The sequence below is a fragment of the Myotis myotis genome, unplaced genomic scaffold (genome assembly GCF_014108235.1).
Source record: "Myotis myotis isolate mMyoMyo1 unplaced genomic scaffold, mMyoMyo1.p scaffold_m19_p_7, whole genome shotgun sequence".
In the NCBI taxonomy this organism is placed as follows: Eukaryota; Metazoa; Chordata; class Mammalia; order Chiroptera; family Vespertilionidae; genus Myotis; species Myotis myotis.
In genome coordinates this window covers 21,536,817-21,562,036 of record NW_023416379.1, presented here as the reverse complement: position 1 = coordinate 21,562,036, position 25,220 = coordinate 21,536,817, and the positions used below count along the sequence as shown (strand labels likewise).

At 37.6% G+C, this 25,220-nt stretch overlaps 1 protein-coding gene across 1 annotated transcript in view; it reads left to right on the top strand.

The window, feature by feature from the left end:
• The window catches only part of MOXD1 (monooxygenase DBH like 1), a 79,745-nt gene extending 55,112 nt beyond the window's left edge, over positions 1-24,633 (top strand). The window contains exons 5-12 of the mRNA XM_036317960.1: positions 2,175-2,354; positions 2,870-2,972; positions 4,572-4,738; positions 6,736-6,927; positions 8,428-8,487; positions 12,496-12,638; positions 22,595-22,763; positions 23,243-24,633. Of these exons, the coding sequence (XP_036173853.1) occupies positions 2,175-2,354; positions 2,870-2,972; positions 4,572-4,738; positions 6,736-6,927; positions 8,428-8,487; positions 12,496-12,638; positions 22,595-22,763; positions 23,243-23,410 (1,182 nt within the window). The 3' untranslated portion in view covers positions 23,411-24,633. The remainder of the gene's footprint in view (positions 1-2,174; positions 2,355-2,869; positions 2,973-4,571; positions 4,739-6,735; positions 6,928-8,427; positions 8,488-12,495; positions 12,639-22,594; positions 22,764-23,242) is intronic.
• Positions 24,634-25,220: the final 587 nt, after the last annotated feature.

Sequence of the window (25,220 nt, the reverse complement as noted above, 5' to 3'; positions counted from 1 at the left end):
CCTTGTAGAACGCAGTACAACCTACAGGTTCTTCCTGAACTTTTAAGACACTTAGCAAAAAGCTCGCATGTGCCTAAATATCTTACTGTGTACGTATTAGCAGGGCCCTGTCCCCCTTGGAGTACTGAGGTGGCCAAATAAACCAAGTCTCACAAGAAAGCTTAAACTACATGTGGAAACTAAAATCCAATGGACATTCTGGGTTACCCTTTTGTGTAATCATTGTGTATTATGCAACCATGCTTGAATCATAACTGTCATTTCCAAGCAAAAAAAAAATTGTTTCTGCCTTCAGGACACACAGTGTTTTAAAGACAAGTGCTGACAAAGCCATGCACAATGTCATTTCTGTGTATGTGATGTTAAAAATGTGATATGTTAAGTACGGCATGACTTACTTGCAACACAAAATAAAATTGGATTTAAAAACTCAAGTCCCTGACTGCCTTAATTCAGATCTCTACCTACTATGTACCATTTCCCTCTTCTGCTGCTTGGATTTTACTATTTTTTAAAAATGGTAAAAACTCTGTAGAAAACTCTGTAGGAAAGCCTTAGGAGAAAATAGCTGAACACACTTCATCTTTGCATGCATGTCTGAAGCAGAGAACAAGCAAGAGTTTCAAAATGCATTACCTGCATTTGGGTAGTGGAGGCTACAAGCATAAATGTGGATGAGCCCTAACACAGAGAGCCTTTTGGAAATTTAGGAGCACAGCGGGGACTCTGTGTCAGACAAACAGAAGGCTTAGAGGACCATGTGACCGATTGGAACACCAGCGACGCAGCCAGGCTGAGTACAGGGTTCACGCACTTGCCCTGGATATAAGGCTCTTTGTGAGGTGAGGATATGCTTGCTCTCTCCGAGCTCCTGGACTGAAGTGGGAGAGGGTTACGAGGGGAACTCACAGAAGGGAGGATGGAAGGAGCATGCTCTCATGGACCGTGCTTTCACCCTGAGGGCTAGCTTCCTTGCTTATTCTATTTTCACTGGTTTCTACCTCCCCTCTTCTGATTTGAGAGGTATCACAGGAGCACATCACGACAATGTTTTCTTTTGCATCTCTCCCACATTCTAATTTTACTATTAGAGAAAATAGAATTTGTTTCTAAATCCTAAAATAAAAATATCCATTATTGAGCTTTACTTTGTGTCCAGCTCTATGCTCAGCATCAGAAAGATAGATAAATAGATGAATGAGATATCTATCATCTCCAGTAGGGATTAGTGAAGATAACATTTTGAGGTGGGAGAGAGGGAGGCTAAAGAAGAGCCAGGAAAAAGTTTGGCCTAGAAGAGGGAAAGCAAGTTTTGAAACATCTATTATGCAGAGTGGCAAGGGAAACAAAGGTGAGTTAAAGAAACAACAGATTAGTCAAGTCCTATGATTCTTGGATAAACGCTTATCTCCTCTGTACTGTTGCCATGGTTGTCATCATCATCATCATCATCATCATCATCGTCATTATCATCTTCACAACAAATTATTCCTGAACCATATAACCTTTACATGCTTGGAGAACACCATTTCTTGAAAACTGATAATCATTTATGCTAATTTGATGTTTTTGTGATGTGGTAGGCAGATTTACTTATTTATTTATTTATTTATTTATTTATTTATTTATTTATTTATTTTTGTTTTAATTAATAGACTTTATTTCTTAGAGCTTAGGTTTACAGAAAATAACACAGAAAGTACAAAGAGTTTCCATATACTTTTTTATTATTTTATTTTACTATTATTTTTTCTTTATTGATTAAAGTATTACATATGTGTTCTTTTCCCTCCATTGCCCCCCACCCCCCCATTCATGCCCTCACCCCCCTGTTGTTTGTGTCCATTGGTTGGGCTTATATGCGTGCATGCAAGTCCCTTTGGTTGATCTCTCCCCCTTATCCCCACCCTCCCCTACCTTCCCTCTGAGGTTTGACAGTCTGATCGATGCTTCTCTGTCTCTAGATCTGTTTTTGTTCATCAGTTTATGTTGTTCATTAAATTCCATAAATGAGTGAGATCATGCGATATTTATCTTTCTCTGACTGGCTTATTTCACTTAGCATAATGCTCTCCAGTTCCATCCATGCTGTTGCAAATGGTATATACTTTTTACTGTTGGTAGTATTACAGATTTAATTCATCCCATCCTCCCTCTGCTTTGTGCATGTGTAGGTTGAGCCAGTGATACAGAGAGGCCATGAGAGTCTGGTCCATCACATCCTGGTCTATCAGTGCAACAGCAACTTGAACGACAGTGTTCTGGACTACGGCCATGAGTGCTACCACCCTAACATGCCCGACGCCTTCCACACCTGCGAGACCGTGATTTTTGCCTGGGCCATTGGTGGAGAGGTGGGGCTAATGATTACTGAGATGTAACACACTTAAGTGATCATTTTTCCCGCTATGATTCCAATATGTGCTTATAAGTAAAGCTTTATACACTATTCTTTTTAAAAATATATATTTTTATTGATTTCAGAGAGGAAGGGTGAGGGGGAGAGAGATAGAAACATCAATAATGAGAGAGAATCATTGATCGACTGTCTCCTGCACACTCCCTACTGGGGATCGAGCCCACAACCCCGGGCATGTGCCCCTGACCAGAATCAAACCCGGGACTTGCAAGCTGATGCTCTATCCCCTGAGCAAAACTGGCTAGAGTTCCATACACTATTTTTGATATGAGGGTGGCTTATTCTCCTTTCCAAGGAAAGTAATTTTTTTTAAGTCATTTTATTTTATCAACGATAGATTGTTGGAGTTTCAGTATGTTGAAATCTCTTTGAGAATAGTTGATTTTTGAGAAGAGTAGAACTTTCAGGGACTTTCACAGGGCAATTTCTCATGAAATTTTCCTAATTTAGGCTTTTTCCTATCCACCTCATGTTGGGTTGTCCCTCGGCACTCCGTTAGATCCTCGTTATGTGCTTCTGGAAGTTCATTATGACAATCCGACATATGAGGAAGGTGAGTTTATTTTTTATATATTCTACCTATGATTTTTACAAAGTTTTGTAACTTCTGTCTTAGAGTTGAAACAAAATAGCATCCATTGTTAGAAAGAATTAACTTATATGTTGTGATTCAAATTAGGGTACTTTATAGAGTAAATGGGGGTACTAATAATAATTAAACGGGGACAATAGTCATTACTAGTGATGAACAAGGCAGATGGGCCTTGTGGTCACTAATCTTAAAAAACCATTTTCATAATACCAGGAAGTAGAAGAATAGACTTTCCCCCCCCTTTGTCATGTAAATTAGCTCCAAATAGAGGATGCTTGTGAAACATTTTCTATCTATACATATGTAAAACTACCATTCATCACACTAGAAAATAGTATTTTTTTTTAAATATATTTTATTGATTTTTTTTACAGAGAGGAAGGAAGAGGGATAGAGAGTTAGAAACATCGATCAGCTGCCTCCTGCACACCTCCTACTGGGGATGTGCCTGAACCAAGGTACATGCCCTTGACCGGAATCGAACCTGGGACCCTTGAGTCCACAGGCCGACGCTCTATCCACTGAGCCAAACCAGTTACGGCGAAAATAGTATTTTTTTATGTGATAGGAAACCATAAGTATACGCAAAAAGTAATTATACAGAAATACTGTGCGATAGGATATTAAAATGAAGAGCAGCAATTATTTACATTTGATTTCTGAATTCACTTATGTAATATTCCAAAACCAAAAATTGCAAGTTAATAAAGTTTTCATTATACACTGATTCATGCAATTATTCAGCAAATACTGACCACCAACTATGTGCTGGGTCTGTGCTTAATGATATAATGTTTGTGAAAAACAGACACTGTTTCCATCTGTGGAAATTATAGTATAAAGAAAAATAATAAAATAATCATACCAATTAATAATAAAATATATATATGCTAATTGATCCAAAGGGTCAATTTAGTACTTATAGGTAGTACATTGCCACTATAGGAAGGAGTCAACTAATTTCAAAATTAATGGGACAGATTTATGAAGTTTGGGATTCATAATTTCCCTCCTTTTAACTATGTCACAGCGAGGAATGTGCGTTATTCGTCTTTCATTCCACAATGCTTATTGTAGTGCTTTTTACATAATAAAGTCTCCATTAATGTTGATTGAATAACTGTTGAACAACTGAAAGAATGATGACACACTATAAAGAAAGTTAGCAATTAATAGTTTTCTCCATCAGCAGATGGCTTCTGGACCAAACAATTTTCACCTTTATGTAAATATCACTGAACGGCACCTGAAAACAATATAAGACTTTTATTGAGTTCTTCTACATTTTAATGAATGACCTTAGGATTCTGTCTTCATGTTAGATAATTGTGGAATATGTCAGATAGACAACGCAAACATTTCTCCTGTGGTATGCAGGCAATATGGCAACTTGACTTTCAATTTCCATTTGTGAAGCCGAATGTTGTCTTCCATCAATCTTTGCTTATATTCCTTTTCCTTGTGAGATTTTTAGGGAAAATGAAGGAACCACTTCAACTAAATATAGGGAATTACTTTTAAGAATGAAAACTCACTTTTATTTATTTGCTCTTGTTTTAGGCTTAATAGATAATTCGGGACTGAGGTTATTTCACACAATAGATACAAGGAAATATGATGCCGGGGTGATAGAGGCTGGCCTCTGGGTAAGCCTCTTCCACACGATCCCTCCCGGTATGCCCGAGTTCCAGTCCGAGGGTCACTGCACTCTGGAATGCCTGGAAGAGGTATGCTTCATCTTCATCTATGTGCTGCTCTTTACAGATTAATCAATGCTCTTAGAAAACTGGAAAATTCCATGCTTGTTCATTATTAATATTTTTCTTGTGATTCAAATTAGGGTACCTTTTAGAGTAAATGGGGGTAGTATTAATAATTAAACTGGGACAGTAGTCATTACTAGTGATGAACAAGGCAGATGGGCCTTGTGGTCACTAATCTTAAAAAACCATTTTCATACTACTTACCAGTAGTATGATTGCTTTTTTACTTTGATTGCTTTTTTAAATCTTGAAGGCTACAGGAATAGAATTCTAAAGACAAGGATGACTTTCAGTGTGTTTTCCTTTCTAGCCCCACCTCTTTTGTTTATTTCATATTGGACACTTTACTTTATCCTTTAAAATTTCTTTTTCCATTTGTGTAGTTTTCATTTGTCAACTTTACCTTTCATCTCTATTTGTTTTTTTCATTATCCATTTTCAATTTTTTTCTCTTTTCTTTGCTTCATCGTTTTCCCCCCTTCTTTATCCAAAGAGCAAGAATAACTAACATAAAATACATATTGGACAAGACAAGTACATCTTTATATATAAAAGCCTAATATGCAGAGTGTCCCCTCAGGAGTTTGACTGACCGGGAGTTCAATTGCTCGCTATGATGTGCACTGACCACCAGGGGGCAGCGCGGAATGAAGGGAGGCCCTTGCCGGCAGCAGGCAGCCATTAGGGAAGCTACTCGTGCACGGATTTCATGCATTGGGCCTCTAGTGTATAAATATTTAACAATGGCTGCTTCCATGTATAGTTCTTTTCAATGAAAGTGCTTCAAGATGGATCGTATTCTTTATGAATTAAAAGCTGGCATAGTTGTAGGGAGTGTGGCAGGCTGATAAAGTGGAAACATATTCTTCTGAGTTATTTTGACCAGAATTCAGATAGCCATGGCATCACTTACTAGCTGTAGGACCATGGGCAAGTCATTTAATGCCCCTCTCCCGCTTGGTTTTCTTATCTGTTAGTGTGGAATAATTTCTCCTTTTAAGAGTTTGAATTTGCAGGTTACTAACATACTGGGATATTTTTGCCAGGAGTCTTGACTTCCTCTTTAGCTCCTAAAAGAAGGAAAAAGAAAGATAACATTTAAGAGTGATCTGGTAAATCTTCAGTCAGAATTAGTTCTTTTTTTTCTTAAATTAGAGGCCCGGTGAACAACATTCGTGCACTGTGGGGGGGGGGGGGAGGCTCAGCTTGGCCTGTGCCCTCTAGCAGTCCCAGGACCCCTTGGGGTATGTCCGCCTGCCAGCTTAGGCTGGTAGCAGGCCTAAGCCGGCAGGCAGACATCCTCCGAGGGGTCCTTAGCACTACTGTGGAGGTGAGTGCCACCGCCGCTGCACTCACCAGCCATGAGACTGGCTTCTGGCTGAGCAACACTCCCCCTGTGGGAACTCACCACCAGGGGGCAGCTCCTGCGTTGATCGTCTGCCCCCTGGTGGTCATTGCACATCATAGCGACCGGTCATTCTGCTGTTCGGTTGATTTGCATATTAGCCTTTTATTATATAGGATATTTTTATTGATTTTAGAGAGGGAAAGAGAAATAGAAACATCAATGGTGAGAGAGAATCACGGATGGGCTGCCTCTTGCCCATCCGTGATTCTCTCTCTGATCGAGCCCATAACCTGGACATGTGCCCTGACTGGGAATTGAACAGTGGCCTCCTAGTTCATTGGTTGACACTCAACCACTGAGCCATGCCAGCTGGGTAGCATTAGTGCTTTACTTTTCTTCCAGCAAATATTGTTTCCTAATGATAATACTGATAGGAATGTCATGAAAAATCCAAATTCAACATGTTTGGTGGCTCAAGCATTCGCTTAAATTGCTTTAGCTTTTCTTCTCAGTTGTCTCTCCAAGTCTCTTTGAATGAGAACTGTCTGAATACACACTTGTTTGGGCTAATCAAGTTTTCCACTCTCCCCACTCCTCACTCCCCACCCCGCAGGCTCTGGAAGCTGAAAAGCCAAGCGGGATCCACGTGTTTGCTGTTCTGCTCCACGCTCACCTGGCTGGCAGAGGCATCAGGCTCCGTCACTTTCGCAAAGGGGAAGAAATGAAATTACTTGCTTATGATGACAGTTTTGACTTCAATTTCCAGGAGTTTCAGTACCTAAAGGAAGAACGAACCATCTTACCAGTATGAATGTTGTATTGTTGGTTTTTTTCCACTGAATTTATAAAAGTCACGAGACATATATCTGCTGATAATTAGCAAGGTTTCTAGTGGTGAAATGAATTGTGCATGGTATCCTTATTCCTAAAGCCACCCACCACGGGTGTTGCACAACCCAGATGGAATGTGTTTGATCTGTTTTCCAAAATCAAAACTCATTTTTCTTACTATTCCCAGGGGCGCTTCAAGTTGATTTAAGAAGAATATAAAAATCAGGTTCTGAGCATTAGCGTTGCTCTTTTCTTATTTGACTCCCCAGTTGAAACTTTTGGCTGCAAGTATGGTAAAGGGAAAATCAGGGGATTCCTTACCCCATAGGATATTTTTTTAGAAGTTTCATTTTAGTAAACATCATCATAAGGATAATTCTTTCATTTGGCAAAGGTGTTTGGGACATAGCTAATTATGCTGTGCTGTGTAATCTGCTTGCAACAATACTTGCGGTCATGGCAGGAGGAAGCAGAAGAGAATTTTATGCCCTACAATAATGAAGGCTTAAAAAAATTTTTTTGCAATCATTTTTTTCAAAAATTTTTATCCCGTGACTATCAAGATCGTCATACAATTTCCTACCCTTATTTCATTCTTGAAAGTACAGTTCTGATATACTATTTTTGAAATGAGAGATTTCTGCATGCAGAGCTTCCTTGCTACACCCTGAGGATAGAAAGATGTAGTGTGAGAAACACTGATATTATCAAGATCCTACACACTCTTATTGTGTTGTTTTGTCTCAGGCTTTCCAACCAGTTTTATTGTGTTATCTCAGAGTCTCCCAACTGGTGTGCTGGGAGTAGGGTCTAAGTGTGTTGGGATACTGATCCCTGGTCCCCCTGAGGAGCAGGGCACGGAGAGCAGGCCTGAGGGCGTGCTGTGTTTGGTTCGTAAGTAGCCTGTTCACTTTCCTGAGTGGGTGGCCTAAAAAATCATTCTTTTCCATGTGTGCTGAATTGTCCAAAAGATTGAAAAACACTGGAAAAGTACATTACTATTAATTTGCCTCATAATTGTGTTGTAAGGAAATACATGACTAAAGACCTTTAAAGAAAATAATGTAAATGAAGAGATAATCACAATAGCTAGTAGCTATAGCTAACATTTATGAAGTGTTTAATCTCTCCTAAAAATTAAATGTGTGTTTTGTCACTTAATCCCCTTGCAACAGCTGTGAAAAACAAGTGCTATTTTTATTATTATTTTTTAGATGAGCACATTATAGCCAGTGACTCATTTCCTGACCTAAGGTCATGCAGCTAGAACATGGGGGAGCCCTGCCTGAACCCAGCGCACCTTGCTTGTTTGCTTGCTTATTATTCTAGAATTTAATAATCAAGGGTCTTCTTTTGAATCAAATTACTTAATGCATCCCTTCATATAGCAAGTTAAACTGTTGGCCTACAAATGTATTAGATAAGTAAAACAGCCCAAAACTGCAATCTGAAAGCTCATTCTTTTATGTTTTAGGGAGATAATCTAATTACCGAATGTCGGTACAACACAAAAGATAGAGACCGGATGACTTGGGTAAGAAATTTTTTATTATTAAAATTTATCTGTGGAGAGAGAGGAAGCAATAAACTTTGGTTTTAGAAGGAAAAGAGCTAAAAAACATTCCCATTGGGAAGCAAAATTCCTGAATGTCTTGAACGTGAAACATCATAAAAGCGAAATCAGACCTGTTTTAGCATTTTATCAGAATAACTAATGATACTATGGTCATATTTGCATTGTAATTTATTGACTCTTTCATGAAAAGATACCCTTAGTCTTTTAATTTTTCCTCACCAAATATTATTAATAAAATACCTGTGGTTACTAATGACCATCTACATGAATCTGGACTTAGATGAATCAAGACTCTTAAAGGAAGAACAAATTGCATGACCTTGGGGTTTCTGACACAAAGAGCAATTCCATCCCAACAGATTTACTGGGGAGTTCTGCTAAACATTAAATAATTAGATCATTCATGGTTTACTTATCTTTTCTGGGGAAACATCTCTCACCAACTCATTTTATGAAGTTAGCGTAATCTTAAACTTAAGAATGGCAGTATGAGGTCAACAATATGTACCTGATGGAAATCTCTTTGACAAAGTATTGTCAGGTCCTGCGTTATAAAAAAATGCATTATGTAAAAATATAATGTTAGGACCAATTTGGGTTTTGCCAAGAAATATCAAATTGTTTTAAATTAGAAAATATATTAGTGCCATTCTTCAATTAAGATATTGAAGGAAAAAGATGCCTCAGTTTAATATTTAAGTCAGCCATGGGGAAGAGAGGAACATTTAGCAAACCAAGAGTAAGAGAGAGAATTTTCTTAAGATAAAAATTGGTTATGAAAAATCTATAGCAAATATAAAACTAAATGAAGAATTTGATGAAGTATTTGTTGAAAATCAGGATGACAAGGATATTCATTATCACTATTTCCATTCAAAATTGCACCGAGAAAGAAGAAAATGAGAGACAAGGCTAGAAAAGAAGCCAAGAGGCGAAAAACACTTTATTCACAGATATGTAATTTTCTACATCAAAAATCTCAAACTTGGTAATATCTAAAATTAATTATACTTTAGTATTTAAGAAAATATGATTAAAAACTCTTAAGTTCTATAGAAATAAAATCTAACGTTAGCTATCTTTGATCTCTCTGGAGAAAATTATAAATCTGTATTGCAAGACATTAAAGAAACACCTAAAGAAATTAAGAGGCACTGTGTTCATGGATAGAAAAACTTAGTAAAATAAAAATAATTCTTTCCCATCCTCGGTGGCTCTGTGGTTGATTGTCGACCTATGAACAAGGAGGTCACAATTCAGTTCCTGGTCAGGGCACATGCCTGGGTTGTGTGCTCGACCCCGATCAGGTGGAAGGGGCATGCAGGAGGCAGCCAAACAATGGTTCTCTCATCTCTTTTCATTGATGTTTCTCTCTCTCTCTCACTCTTTCTCTCTCTCTCTCTCCCTTCCTCTTTGAAATCAATAAAAATCTTTTTTTTAAGAAAATCATCCCTTTAAAAAATAAAAATAATTCTTCTATTTAAATTTGTCTATAAATTTGATACAATTTCAGTAAAAAGTTCAGAGAGATTTTATGATTTGGGATTTTGGTATTAAGAAATCTTCACCTAGCCATAACAACAGTTGTTCTCCTAGTTTAATTTTCTAAATATTTTACAGTTTTAGCTTTTACATAAAGAAAGTTGATTCTAAAACCTACATAGAATAGCAAAGTGTTAATTATAGGCAGGACAGTACTAAAAAGAACAAGATGAGAAACAAACTATTGGAGGTGAAGGCTTATTTTATTTTATTTATTTATTTATTTATTTATTATTATTTTTTTACTTTTAATTTCTTTATTGATTAAGATATTACATATGTGTCCTTATCCTCCCATTACTACCCCACTCATGCCCTCACCCCCCTGTTGTCTGTGTCCATTGGTTAGGCTTATATGCATGCATACAAGTCCTTTAGTTGGTCTCCCCTCCTTACCCCCGCCCTCCCCTACCTTCCCTCAGTCAGAGAAAGGTAAATATCACATATCTCACTCATTTATAGAATATAATGAACAACATAAACTGGTGAACAAAAACAGATCCAGAGAGAGGAATCATCGATCAGAACGTCAAACCTCTGAAGGCTTATTTTAAAGCTATGGGGATTCTTCGTGTGTTTTGGGTCCAGAGTTAGAAGAGTGGAACAGAGTAGAGATCCTGGAAACAAACCTACGAATCCTTTATATGGAAACTTGGTTTAAGATAGACATGGCATTTCGATAAGTAAAAAAGGATGGACTTTTCATTAAAGAATACTGACACAATTAGGTATCCAAATGAAAAAAATAGAATTATGTCTTTGTCTTGCACAATATACAGAAAATCAATTCTAGATAGATTAAAAATATTTAAATGTGAAGAGAAAAATTTAAAAACATTTAGGAGAAAAATATATAAATATATCATTATGACTTGGTGTAGGTAAGAGCTCTGTAACAAAACATAAAAAGCACAAACTATGAATTAAAACATTGATTAATTTGACTACATTAAAGCTTTTGGTTATAAAAATCATGGTTAGGTAGGTGAAAAGAAGTTTTAAACGAAAAAAAAATTTGCAATACATAGATTAAAACAGCATTACTATCCAGCATTTGAAAGAAATTTCATTAATCTGTAACATAAACAAATATACAATAGAAAAAGAACAAAAAATAAAAGCCCAAACAGATAATAAACATATGAAAGGATCCTCTGTTTCATTTGAAACCAAGGTCATGCAAATGTAAACCAGAATGAGAAATTTTATACTTACCAGTTTGGCAATATTTAAAATTGTAATTCCAATGTACTGAAATTGGACCCCTCATATGCTGATGAATATAAATTTATAAAACCACTTTGGGGGGAAAAAATGGCATTCTTTAGTAAAGTTGAAGATTGATATATGCTCTAACCAGTTCCATTCCTATGTGGACTTAACCTTGAGGTTACTTTTGTGGGAAGTGTTCCAGGAGAGGAATATATAAAATATTCATAGTAACATGCAACAACCCAGGAACAAAAACTGGGGAACAGCTTAATTATTTATCAAAAGGAAAACAAATAAATATATCATAATATGTTCATATAATATATGAATAGTATATAGTTACGAAAATCAATGAACTAAAGCCATTCTGAAGGACATAATGTTGCTTGAAAAGAGCATATTTGCACCAGACTATCATGTATCTAAAGTTCAAGAACATACAAAAGGAAACATTATATTGTTCGGGATACATACATCAGTGAACTGAATGTAAAGTGTGATGAAAGCAATAAAATAATAAACAGAATATCAAGATGATCATCTTTGTTTAGTGTGGGGAAGAGGAGAATTGAAGATTAGCATACAAAAGGTATGCCTTGTATATAATTTTGTTTTCATAACATATTTTACTAAATATATAATAAATTATTATTTTAGTGTATATTTTGGTGTTCTGATTGGATACTCTCCCTTTTCAGGGCCAATACAGCTACACCTCAGCCACTGAAAATATCAGACGATAAGAGCTCACAACTGTATCCCTCATTGGGCCTTGCCCTTGGAGTCAGGGAATGCCTCCCTTAAAGTTACACTCCCTCCAGTGGGGCGGCCAGCAGTGACTGGTTGATGTGAGGTTACAAAGGCCCAGCTTTCTTCCTACAATTTGGTAAAATTCTAATAGCCCCCTCAGCTCAAGAATAATTTAAATATGATATTTACTGAGGCATTAGTTGCAGCCTCATTAGTAGAATGGCTTCTCCCTTTACTCAATCCTGACTTGCTCATTAAGTAAGACATTATATTTTTGCAATTTGTAAAGTCATTGTATAATAGCCACCACATTAATTTATAAATAGTCACTTAGATTATTTTTCAGCTTTAAGATTTATTACATTTTAGCATTGGAAGGAACTGTATGATCTTGGTGGTTTCTGTGCTCTAAGTGTCAATTAGTCAAACATACTTTTCTAAATAAAACATCTCCATTTGCAGGGAGGACTAAGCACCAGGAATGAAATGTGTCTCTCATACCTTCTTTATTACCCAAGAATTAATCTTGCTCGATGTGCAAGTATCCCAGACATTATGGAGCAACTTCAGTTCATTGGTGTTAAGGAGATCTATAGGCCAGTCACGTAAGTAATAAATGAAGCTCATGGTCGGGACAATATAATTCAGAACAGGATGACATTATTTTTATACTGGATCTATAACCATGTTATGGAATTCCTTTAAGTGTTGTTCTATTTGAGTATTTTCAACTGGGAAGGCCAGGTGAGCTTCTTGGTTGCTTTGTCCAGGGTCCCCAGGACTACCCCCAGATTCAGAGATATTTATAGTTGTACTCATGGCTAATATTAATTACAGTGAAATCATATAAAGGAACATTAACAAAAGGAAAAAAGCATATGGGGTAAAGTCAACAGGAAAACAGGTGCAAGTTCCCAAGAAACCCTTTCTGGTGGAGTCACACAGAATGTACTTAATTCTACCAGCATCAAATTATGGCAACACGGCCCGTGGACTGAAGGGTCCTGGGTTCTATTCTGGTCAAGAGCACGTACCTTGGTGGCAGGTTCCCTGGCCCTGGTCAGGGTACATGCAGGAGGCAAACCTATAGATGTGTCTCTCTCACATCGATGTTTCTCTCCGTCTCTCTCTCTCCCTTCCACTCCCTCTAAAAAATCAATGGAAAAATATCCTCAGGTAAGGATTAACAAAAAAATTATGACAACATGTATGCTCACTAGAGACTGGGCACTCAGAGTTTTTATTGGGGGCTAGTCTCCTTAGCAAATTACCTAAATTCCAGACTCCCGGGAGGAAAACGGTGTTCAATATAAACTACACCATTTGAACAAACAGTCTAGGTCTGTTCGGGTGGCTTATCAACTCCAGAAACTGATTTCTCACAGCCCAGGAGGCTGGGAAGTCCAAGATCAAAGCCGGGGCAGAATCAGTGTTTGGTGAAGCCCCATTTCCTCATGGACAGTCATCCTTTCGCAGTAACCTCATGGGGCAGAAGGAGCAAGAGGGCTTTCTCGGGCTGCTTTTATAGGGGCACTAATCCCATAAATGAGGGCAGAGACTCCAAAGGCCTCATCTCCTAATAACATCACCTTGGGTGTTAGGATTTCAACATAATGGATTTTGGGTGGACACACACATTCAATCTCTATGGCTGGAAGTGACCTTTGAGCAGAAACCTAAGTGATGAGAAGCCAGCCATGCAAACATATCCAAGTATACTCTATGCAAAGAGAAGAGTCAGGTAATGACCTTATGGTGGGTATGAAGCTAGCATGTTCAAAGAGCAACAAGAAGGTGGGTTTGGCTGGAGCAGATGAAATATGGTAGGGAATGAGTGAGGAGGTCTGACAGCAAGTGGGACCAGATCATGTAGGACTTTATAGGCAGCATAAGAACTTAGGGTTTTAAGTGCAAAAAGAAGCCATTGCAGTGTGTTTTTTAAAAGTCAATTTGGCTACTGTGTTGAGAAAAGATTGGACAGAATAATACCAATCTGGGGACTATTGTGGTTGCTCAGGTGAGAGGTAAGGGTACCTTGGACCAAGGTGGTGGCAGTAGAGTTAGTGAGAAATGGTTACCTTCAGGTTACCTTTTGAAGGTAGCACTCGCTGGAATTGCTTGATTGCATCACAAGGAATTGGTTATAGAAGAAGACGAGTGAAGGAAACATGACGATGTGTGAATGGTCTATTGGTATAGGTGTAGGGAAACTTGTTTGAAGAAAAAATTGAAAATTCTGTTTTGGATATATTAAGGTAGATGTAGAAAAAATAATGGAGAAGAATTAGGGTGCCTAGTGGAAATTTTGGAGTGTATATTTTATTTAATATAAGGAAAGATTTTCTAATGCTTAGGACTTTTTAAAAGAGACTGGTATAATTAGGCAAAAGTTATGCATAGATTTTTGAGGGGGTATATTTAAGAAGAGGGTAAAAAAACAATGAAGATGTGGTACAATTCAGATGCTGATGGAGACTACAATTATGGTCTACTTTTTATTTCTAAGTATTATAGGGATTAGAAATTATGAACTAAAAAGACTCTTTTAAAAAAAAATTAAACTTATTATTTGTAGATGTGTTGTACTGAGTTCCTATTTACCTAACCCAGTGACCATCAAAACAGAAATCTGGATCTACTAAAATACAAATAACAAAATGCTTATGTAAATTAGTTTGTAGTTATGAAGTATTTTTAGATGCATGATTTCATGTAAGTTATTTTCACACAATTTCAATAGGTAGAGCGGGACTTGGCAATCCTGGTTTTATAGGGCAGGAAATGGAAACTGAGAGAATTAAGACATTCTGTAATTCACAATAAACTGTTTGTATTGTGGTCTATGATTATATATATACATATATATATATATATATATATATATATATGTATATATCGCCTGTTGCATGAAATTCATGCACACGGGGGGGGGGCGGGTAGGGTGGCGGGGGAGAGGTCCCTCAGCCCAGCTTGCACCCTCTCACAGTCCGGGAGCCCTTGGGGGATGTCCAACTGCTGGCTTAGGCCCACTCCCCTTCATTCCACCTGTCGTTTTGCCATTTGGTCAATTTGCATATTAGGTTTTTATTTTATAGGATATGCCTTTTGTTAAAAAGAAATCTCTATATATATAAGCCTAAGCAACTGAACGACCGAATGACCAAATGACTGGTCAACCGGTTGCTATGATGCACACTGACCACCAGGCGGCAGCCACTCCCTCCCTCAGTAGTCCTGCAAGTCCAATCTTTGGAGAATGGGCCAGGCACCGATGGACCAGCACCACCAGCAGGATCCCGACAGTGCTGCCGGCTTCCTGGAAGTCAGCCTAGGGCACCACGGTCACTTTCCCTCCCTAGACGCTCTGCAAGAAAGAAACAATATAAAAGCAGCCGCCAGGTGGCTCCTGTGGGAACATCAATGGGATGGATCTGAGTCCTGGGCTGGCAAGGGTGTCCCACTGCTCGCCAGGAGGGCTGATTGCATCCCGGCCTCCCCCCACCACAGCCCTTCAGGATGGGTGACAGACGTGAGCCTCTCCCGATCAGGACTGACTGGGTGCAAGCCCGCAGCAGGTGCAGTGGGGCTGGAATGAGCAGGGGTGGCAGGCAGGAGTGGCAGGTGGTGTTGGACTGCCAGTTTCCGCCCAATCCCCACAGGCCACACCGAGGGACCCCACCTGTGCAGGAATTCGTGCCCTGGGCCTCTAGTAAAATAGTAAAAATCAAAACAATACATAAAATGTCATGTTAGAAACACTGGGATATAGTCTTATATTTTCTTTTGCATTTATCTGTGTAAAGCCTCTGCAAATGCCCTGTTTCCATGTCCCAGCAAGCTCGGTCATACCCATGCCTTAGGTTACCCCCAGGAAGTGGAGTTTTTCATTACTTGGAGAGACAGGGAAATGGCTTCACAGAACAAGGTCACTTTTGAGATGTCATTGCCCACCTAAAACCATTTAACTACAGGTTAAATATTCTTCAAAATTCTGAGTGAAAAAAAGCCTCAGGACTTTAAATCAAACTTTCATATTTTTCATCATCACCGTGACATAAATATTATTGGAGGCCAAACTAACAAGGTACTGGTTAAAAGATCAGAAAGAGAGGAATGGTCTGGGTGATTTTTCTGTTTTACTTAAAAGAAAATTGCTAATTTGGTTTCAGGATACAGTACTAAAAAGGAATATCATATAACATGTAACCTTAAATCTCTTATTTTGTGCTTTTAATATAATAATTTGTTAGGTGCCCTATTTCATTTTAAACATCCCATAGCCATCCTAAGATTAGAGGATGACTTGGTAGGAAAATAGAGACAACTATATCCTGTTACAGGATTTGTCTGTTCTGGAGGATGCAGTTTTTCTTTGCCTCCTACAGATCTGGCAAGGCTTAAAGAAGAGCAAAAAGTTACAAAGATTAGATAACAGAATAGATAATGAGTTTATATGAATTCTCTATTTTCTGCAGCACCACACATCCATGCAGTTCCAGGCAGGTTCATATGCTGCAAAGTTCCTGTGTTATTTGTAAAAGAACCGAGAGAGGTGTTTCTCTTTTTCTTTATAGGCAAAATCACTTTATGTTTATAATGTGTAAAAATCACAAATGCTTATTATTAAAGAGTTTAGGTAATGCAGAAAAAGTTTCAAAAAGAAGATAAAAGCCATCACCTCAACTTCTGGTAGAAAAAAAATATACTAAATACTAACATTAATTGAAAGTTATTGCAGAATCTTTCTATGTAGGTATTGATATAATCTTTATTATTATAAAGATTATAACTTGTTCAATGTTTTAAACAAAAACATTAACATTTAATTTTGTTTTACTTTATCAGAAGAAAAAGATACTGAACAGTTGTTGAACTTCAAATAAATGTTGCTGTTGTTTTTAACCACAAGAGGCAGTATTTAATAAAGGAGCTCACAAATGTTGAGAAAATAGATTGTAAAAAGCATTACAATGTCACACTCACTTTTTAAAAACTACATGATTGGGGTTTTTTTAGCATTTTTCCCCTTATTTTTTAAATTTTGGGTTTTTTGTTGTTGATTATTTTCTTATATTTGTTTTGTTATTATTATCTTTTTTCTTTCTCTCCCCCTCCCCCAAACTACATGTTTTAATTTTAGATCGTAAAAGATAAAGAGGACACTCATACTTTCACATTGTCTCCAACCACCCTTTTCTATAACTCCAAATATTTGTTATAATTTTTGTATTTTCAAGATTTTTAATTTTCACATTTAATTTTAAAAGCCAATTCTAACAATATTTAAGGTAACTATACTTTTAAAATAGATTCAGTGATAATTCACAACCTTTATCTCATTTCTACATTTTTGAGTTCTTTAATTTGATTCATCATATTTTCTTCTCAAGTTGTTTAATCAAGAAGGGGTTCCAGGTGCTTTATGCCCTGAGTTCTTTTACATTTTTTGAATTCCTGCACTTATATTTAGACAGCATTTGGGTGGAGATATTTTGGGTTCACTTCTCCCCCTCTCCCCGCCCCTTAGAAGATCTCTTGGGATGAATGGGAGCATTCGTCCTTTACCTGTAGAACACATAAGTTAACTTGAACATATTCCAGTGTTGAGCATCTGAATCAAATTTTCCTGAGACACAAAGTGTTCTTTCAGTGCATACATTCACTCCCCCCGCCCCCCCCCCTTTTTTTGCATTTCAGGGAAGTTTTAGTGTAGCTACACATTTTTTTCTAATCTACTTTAGATTTTTTTTCAAGAATTTTATAATTTTTCAGAAGTGCTCTTTTGCATCTTGCTTTTTAAAAATGTATTTGCTACTAAAGTTGTTTTGTCCTAAATTTATTTCCTTTGTTCTGCTATCTTCCTGTTCATCTCACTCTGTTGTTTCATCATCTTTTATTTGAGCTCTTGTTTAATCGAATTCATGTTCTTATTAAATGAGCTAATAACATGAAACACTTGTAGGAATTTTCTCCAGTATAATTGGTTTATATTTTCTTCTAGAGTCAGTTTCTTTTTCTGTCTCTTTGCATGAAGTGTGAAATACTTTCCTTTTCTCCCCGTGTTTGCATGGTTATGTCATTTCTTACTTCTGAGGAGTCAGTTTTCCCTAAAACTTATCTTTGACACAATGTAGGTGAATTCTTGACTTCCTTCTAAGAAAATCTGAGAGTAGCTTTCTTTCTTGCCACACCACAGTTAGAGGTTTAGGTGATATATATTGTGTGCCTACTTTTATATATTTTGATGGTAAAGGGCTGTGGGTATAGAGGTGGGGCTGTGTACTCTATATTACAATGCATGGATTCACCATTCCTCAGATTTTGTTAAAAATCTATTCAAGGAAGTTTTCTAACTGGTAAGGACCACATCCCTCTCCATGGAGGAATGTCCCAGCCACTGCAAAGCCACTGCAGCCCGCAGCCCTCACTTCTTACTAGGGAGACTGCCTCACGGTGCACTTCCCAACACCCATTCCCCTAGCAGTGGTCGGCAAACCGCGGCTCGGCAAACCGCAGCTCACGAGCCACAAGCGGCTCTTTGACCCCTTGAGTGTGGCTCTTCCACAAAATACAGACTTATGTGCATGGGCCACGAAGTTTCAATCGCACTGTACGTGTGCGTCCGCACGTGGTATTTTGTGGAAGAGCCACACTCAAGGGGCCAAAGAGCCGCATGTGGCTTGCGAGCCACAGTTTGCTGACCACTGTTAGGCCCATCTGGAGACAATCCCATGGAACTGTGAATCTGCTTTATGTCACTATACTAGCTTGATTTTTTCTAGATTTTATAAAAATGTGATCATATAGTATGTGCTCTTTTATGCCTGTTTTTTTGTTTGTTTATTTGTTTGTTGTTGTTGTCTTGACCTAGAGGTTTCTGAGATTCATCTACGCTGGTACATGTATCAGCAGTCCGTTCCTTTCTGTTGCTGAGCAGTATTCCCCTGTGTGGATACACCCAAGTTTGTTTATCAGTTCACCAGTTAAAAGACATTTGTATTGTTTTCTGTTTCTGGCTATTATGAAGAAAGCTGCTGTGAACATTACTGTATTTGACTTTGTATGGACATATGTCTTCAATTTTCTGAGTTAATGCCTAGTGGTGGAACCACTGGATTGTATACAGAGTTTACATTTATTTAATAAGACTTTCATCATTTTCTACAAAATGGTGGACCTTTTTATGTTCTCACCATTAATATACAAGAACTCCTATGGCTTAACATTCTTTCAATATTTACAATATTTTAAATTTCATCTATTTTAATGTGTATGTCGTATGATATCTTATTTTGGTTTTATTTTCCATTTCCCTTGTGACTAACAATGGTGAGCCTCTTTTCACATGATTATTGGTCTTTTATATATGATCCTCTTTAATTTTTCAAATTTTTGTCTATTGTTTAGTTGGGTTATTTATTTTATTATTGACGTATCAGACTTTTTTAGATTTTTAAAGAGTTCTTTATACTTTGGATATAAGTCCTTTGTCATGTATATTTTTGCAAATAATATCCTCCATTTTGTGTTTTGATTTTCTTTTTTTAGCTCTATTTTTGAAGTCAATTTAATCATTTATGGTTTGTTTTGTGCTTTTGGTATCCTGTGTAAGAAATCTGTGCCTACCCACGGTCATGAAGATTTTCTCCTGTGTTTTATTTTCCTAAGAAGTTTATAGTTTTAGGTTTTACATTTTGGTTGATGATATATTTTAAATAAATATCTGTGTGTGGTATGAGCTAAATACTAAGGTTCATTGTTTTTCCTATGGATATCAAGTTGTTTAAGAACCATTTGATGAAAAAACCCACCCGTTTCCCATTGAATTATACTGGAATGTTTGTTTAAAATCATTTGACCATGAACTATTTCTGGACTCTGAATTCTGTATCATGGTTATACATGTTTAGCCTTAATATAATACCACATTCAATTATTATAGTTTTATAATAGTATAACTTTAAATAAGAGGGTGTAAATCCCTAAACATTGTCATTTTTTTCTTCCTCCAAATTGTTATGGATAGTCTAAGTTTATTTCTTTTTTGTATACATTTTTAATCAACTTATCAATTAGATTAAACTTACAAAGAAAAATTACTCATTATTAAACAATATAATGTAATTTATTTTAATCAACTACAGTAATATATAAATAATACCCTTTTACAAATTTTTATCTGGGTAGACATTTACAGTATGCCAAGATGTGTAGAAATTTAATTGTTTTAATTTCTAGAACATTCCTAGTCTTCCTAACTAATTCCCAGTCCCAGTGATAGCAGAAGAACTTGCTATTTCAAGGTCAACTATTTCTGGTTTAGTCTTATAAGGAAAAGTACTCAGGATAAATGTTCACTTTTTCAGGATTTCTCCTCTTTCTGTTTTGTCCTCTTTTCTCCAGAGGTAACCTGAACGTGTGGTGTAGGATAGGCTGAAAGTGATGGTGTGATGTTGTCATAGAGTAGGGGCCTGCACAAAGTCAGTAGGAATGGAAAGGAGGCAGTAAACGTGAGCCAGGGATGCCATCTCAGAGAGGTTGGTGACTCCATCCCCAGGTTACTCAGTCGTGCTATGCTGTTTGTTTCCCACATATGAACCACTGGGCTTCTCCTTTAAAATCCTTTCCATTTATTAAAAGTAAGTTAACAAATGTGTTTATACCTCATGTCAAGAAATACTAGTTTTCTGATGTATCCTAGCAGCAAAGCTTTTTAAGATCTTATCAAAGTACAATAATACAGTATTCATTCTCATCAGCAAGTCTGCTGAGAGCTCAGAGGGGTTAGGCCACCTCAGATCCTTAGCAGAGATTCCAGTGCCACCTTGCGGTGTGTTATGACCACCCCTCCCCCCTCCCGCCCCGCCCCGTATTCCCCTAGCTATGAAGTTGATTTTCTTTTTTTCCAGCTAGACACCTTACCTTTTGAAAAGTAAATTTAATTTTCAGTATTTGATTTTAAAATTATTATATATTCAATAAAACCTATATGTAGCTTTTATTGTATTTAAAATGACATTGTACATAAACATAATAGGCACTTTTCAAGTCAAGTTTTTACTTTATACTGATTCTGAATTGCATCCCTACAAATCTTCACAGCATGTTTAAATATTAAAATGCGACGGGTTCTAGGTCATCGATAGATATGCTTAATGTAGAGTGATGCTGACTGCTCCTCCTTTATAGCATTTAACCTTAGAGTCTCTGTACAAAATAGTGCATTTAAAACTCAACAAAGATATATTGACTTTAATTAAAGGTAAAAAGGAAGTTAGGACTGAAGAATAGAAACATCATCGTTTGGTATGCATTGTTTTTTATTGTTATTATTTACCAGAGTATAGAGGAAACAATTTTAGACATTAAGACTTTATAAATCTAAAAAATTAATAAAGGATGTTTAATTTCCTTAATAAAATAATACTCAATGTGCCTGAATAGTTTATGTGTTTAAAAGAAGGAGTTGTGAAGATAAAATATGAAAATATAGATTCCTCAGTTGGAGGTTAATTATTTGGTAATTATTGGAACATCATGGGAGCCAGAGACCTGATGGTTACCATGATAATCTACTGGAAGGCCCATGGATTCATTTATGTAAATTTGTTTATATATCAGCACTTACACTTTTCCTTCTTTCAGGAATCAATAATATAAATATATTTAACGAAGAGTAACTTTTCAAGCAGGTCTTGCCATTCTTCTTGATTTGTTCTTTCTTTCTTGGACATTTAACAGGTTTGTTTTATTAGAGCAGCAAGTAGAAGCAAAGCTCATTGCTGAAGAATATTTCTTTTCTCAGTAAAATTGTAAAAACATTGTTTCAATTTCAAATCTTTTGAATTTATCTCCAGGTCAGCAAGCCAGAATAGGGCGGCCACTAGGGGTCAGGCTTCTCAACTCTATGGAACTGAAATGTCCATCTCAGTTACGGTACTTTTTAAGATGCTACACATTTCTTTTTTTTAAACATATCTTTATTGATTTCAGAGAGGAAGGGAGAGGGAGAGAGAGATAGAAACATCAATGATGAGAGAGAATCATTGATTGGCTGCCTCCTGCACAACCCCCACTGGGGATGAAGCCCGAAACTCCGGCCTGTATCCCGCAACTCCGGCCTGTACCCTGATGGGGAATTGAACAGTGACCTCCCGGTTCATAGGTCAACATTCAATCACTGAGCCATGCCAGCCGGGACTAACACATTTCTTTATTTCACTACTAGCATTTTAATATTTAGAACTGTTTGTTAGCAGTTATATTGTTAACAAGAGCCAAAACACATAAGCGAGGAATTGTGAGACTCTGGGGAAGCTTTCAGAGCTAAAATTGTCTAAAAGTAATACCCATCTGCCAATAAAACAGGGACTTTCATTTTTTTTACATGTCATCCTCCTTATTTGGTATGTATTTCCTCTAGTAACTGCTGTTGCATTAGATCAACTTTGTTTGTAAAAATGAACAAGCATGATATCTAGTGAAAAGTAATGGAAACATGTAATGCTTTTATTCTGAATATTACTAATTGTGGGTGTTTTTTTTTTAATTTTAAATTCAGGACCTGGCCTTTCATTATCAAAAGCCCCAAGCAATATAAAAACCTTTCCTTCATGGATGCGATGAATAAGTTTAAGTGGACTAAAAAGGAAGGTCTGTCCTTCAACAAGCTTGTCCTGAGCCTGCCGGTGAACGTGAGATGCTCCAAGACCGACAATGCAGAGTGGTCGGTAAGCCCTGCTTGTTTTCATCTTCGGGGGAAACCAGATGTCACATTTTACCTGAATCCACAACAGGTGAAATCTAGGGAACAGGTGAATACCCATAAATCCAACGATCCATCGATAATTTGTTTTATGGTTACCTGGGGTTGACCAAAAACTCCTGATTTCTTTCCTTTTAAAGAGAAAATTTATTCTAAAACTAAACTTGTAGTGAAGCAGGAATAGGATGAGATGAGAATTACAAAAAGCGATGGAGCCTGTTTTGTATCCCCCCTGTCCCAGAAGCCTGCCTGGCCCTCTTCCCCACTTCCCCCCTCGGAATCCTTAAGGTTGTGACTGTCCTCATGTTTGACAGCCTCAGCAGCCCTCTGTGCCCCGCCCCCGCCCCTTTGATTCCTGCAGAAGTGCAAGGACTGAGCACGCGTGGCCACAGTCCTGCTCTTGGATCACACACTCATTGGCGTTGTCTGCTCTTTCCCTCTCAGATCCAAGGGATGACGGCCTTGCCTCCAGATATAGAAAGACCTTCTAAAACAGAGCCCTTGGTGTGCACCTCTCCTTCCTCTTCCCTGCACAGAAGCCTCTCTCTTCAGCTGCTGGTGTGCCTCACAGTCCTGGGCAGCATGCTGAGCGGCCTACACTCCTGGTCCTAGTTCTGTGGTCCTTGGTGACGATGTTTTCTCTGATTGGAAACTCGTTTAATGTGCGGGTGAAAGACACTTGGGGCATGAGGAGTGTGGAGACTTCCCTTTCATCTACTCCCTCCCTCCCCACTCTCCCAGTCTCCCTGAGAGATGGCATGGGTTCTCTCCTCTTCCTCAGACATGGCTGATAAAATGTATCCATTACCAATAAAGCAAAACTGGCCTGACCAAAATGTGGACCAAGTCAAGCGGAAGTAGAAGAATTCTTTATTTCCTTCTGCATTACATTTATGCAAACATGTGTAATTGCTATTTTAATTTTTAAATGTTGGCTTGGCTTCTATATTCCTTTTAAAAACTGTCAAAGGAAGTGCTCTCCACTCCAGTTTTCTTCCCCTTTATTGCTCTTTGGGTGTGACTTCCGGAGCATAAACAACGGTCCCCTGCCTTTCAGTGTGACCCAGTCCTGTCCTTTTCTGGGAATTCCCCGAGGGCCCCAGACCTCGGTGCTTTTTGATGATGCCCATTTTCATGTCTTCATTTATCTGAGTCTGTTGGTACAACCCCGAACCCATCTCAGAGTGCGTCTGCATCCTGCTCAGCGCTGGCCAGGTGAGTGTTTTCGTGAGCTCTGGCACCAAAAAGGAAGAAAGGAAAGAGGCTGTGGGAAACAGAGAACTGGTACCTAACTGATTGTAGGCTGAGGAAAAAATGTAGTTGGCTGCAACCCTGTGCTGTCGGGTCCTTTTGGGGGTCCAGGTCAAAGGCCAGACAGTGTGAGCCAGCCGAGGAGGGTGTGAGGTCCACGTAGCACCTCACTGACTGCGGTCAGGGTCACACGTGTTGCCTACTGGCTCAATCCGAGTCACACTTGCTATTGTAGATTTATTTTTATATTAAGTAACAGACTAACTTTCCGTAATGCAGTTGCTACCAACTGACAATCTTGAGTTTTTGGGTTCTCTCTGTAGAGTTCAGCTAAATCTTGTTAAGTGTTCTCTCCTCATTTCTTAAGTTGGATCATATGAATAAACCAAATGAAAGTAACTTTTTGTGTGGCATCTTGTACACTCCTAGAGAGAAGTGATTTTGTACGGATGTTTTCAGTCACATCAATTAAGCACTTTGCATTTTCTATCCTGTGTTTAAGCCCTTTCTCCCCAGCAAACAATGTCTTCAATACCAACTATATTGTCCTTTAAATAAATGTTATGTTTTGGTGTGTTTCCTTCCTGATTCTAAGAATTTTGTCCACATAATGAAATGTCTGTAATATTTATGAGGCATATATTATAGTTAGCTTTTCTTCTTTTTATTTTATAACTGCTATATTAGACTTTATTATTTTTCCATCCAAATATTTATATAAGAAATATGATAATCCCAGACATTCCCTATCTGAAATTTTATGTTTGTTTTTCCTTCAGGACGTCTGAACCTAAGATGTCAAAGTAGAATGATTTCCTTTGGAAATTATGTAATATTATCTGCTTTCATTGTTCTTGGTAAGGAAGGTAAACATACTGGCTAGAAAAGGATACATAGCTTTTGGAAGCTTGCATTTTTTTGGAGAAATGGGAATCGATTTTTTCAGTTGATGTTGCTAAGAATAAAGCTGTCATTGTTCTGCTACAAATTCTTATGAATATATAGAATTTTGAGAAATTGACTCTATTTGAAATTGGAATAAGTTATCTATTGAAGACTTGGTAAGATTCTGATTATATTCTGAGTTTGCTCTTAACATTGGAAGACCTTCCTGAACAGCCCAGGCTTGTCATTGCTGCGCTGGATCCAGTCACATCTGTCCTGGGCTGAG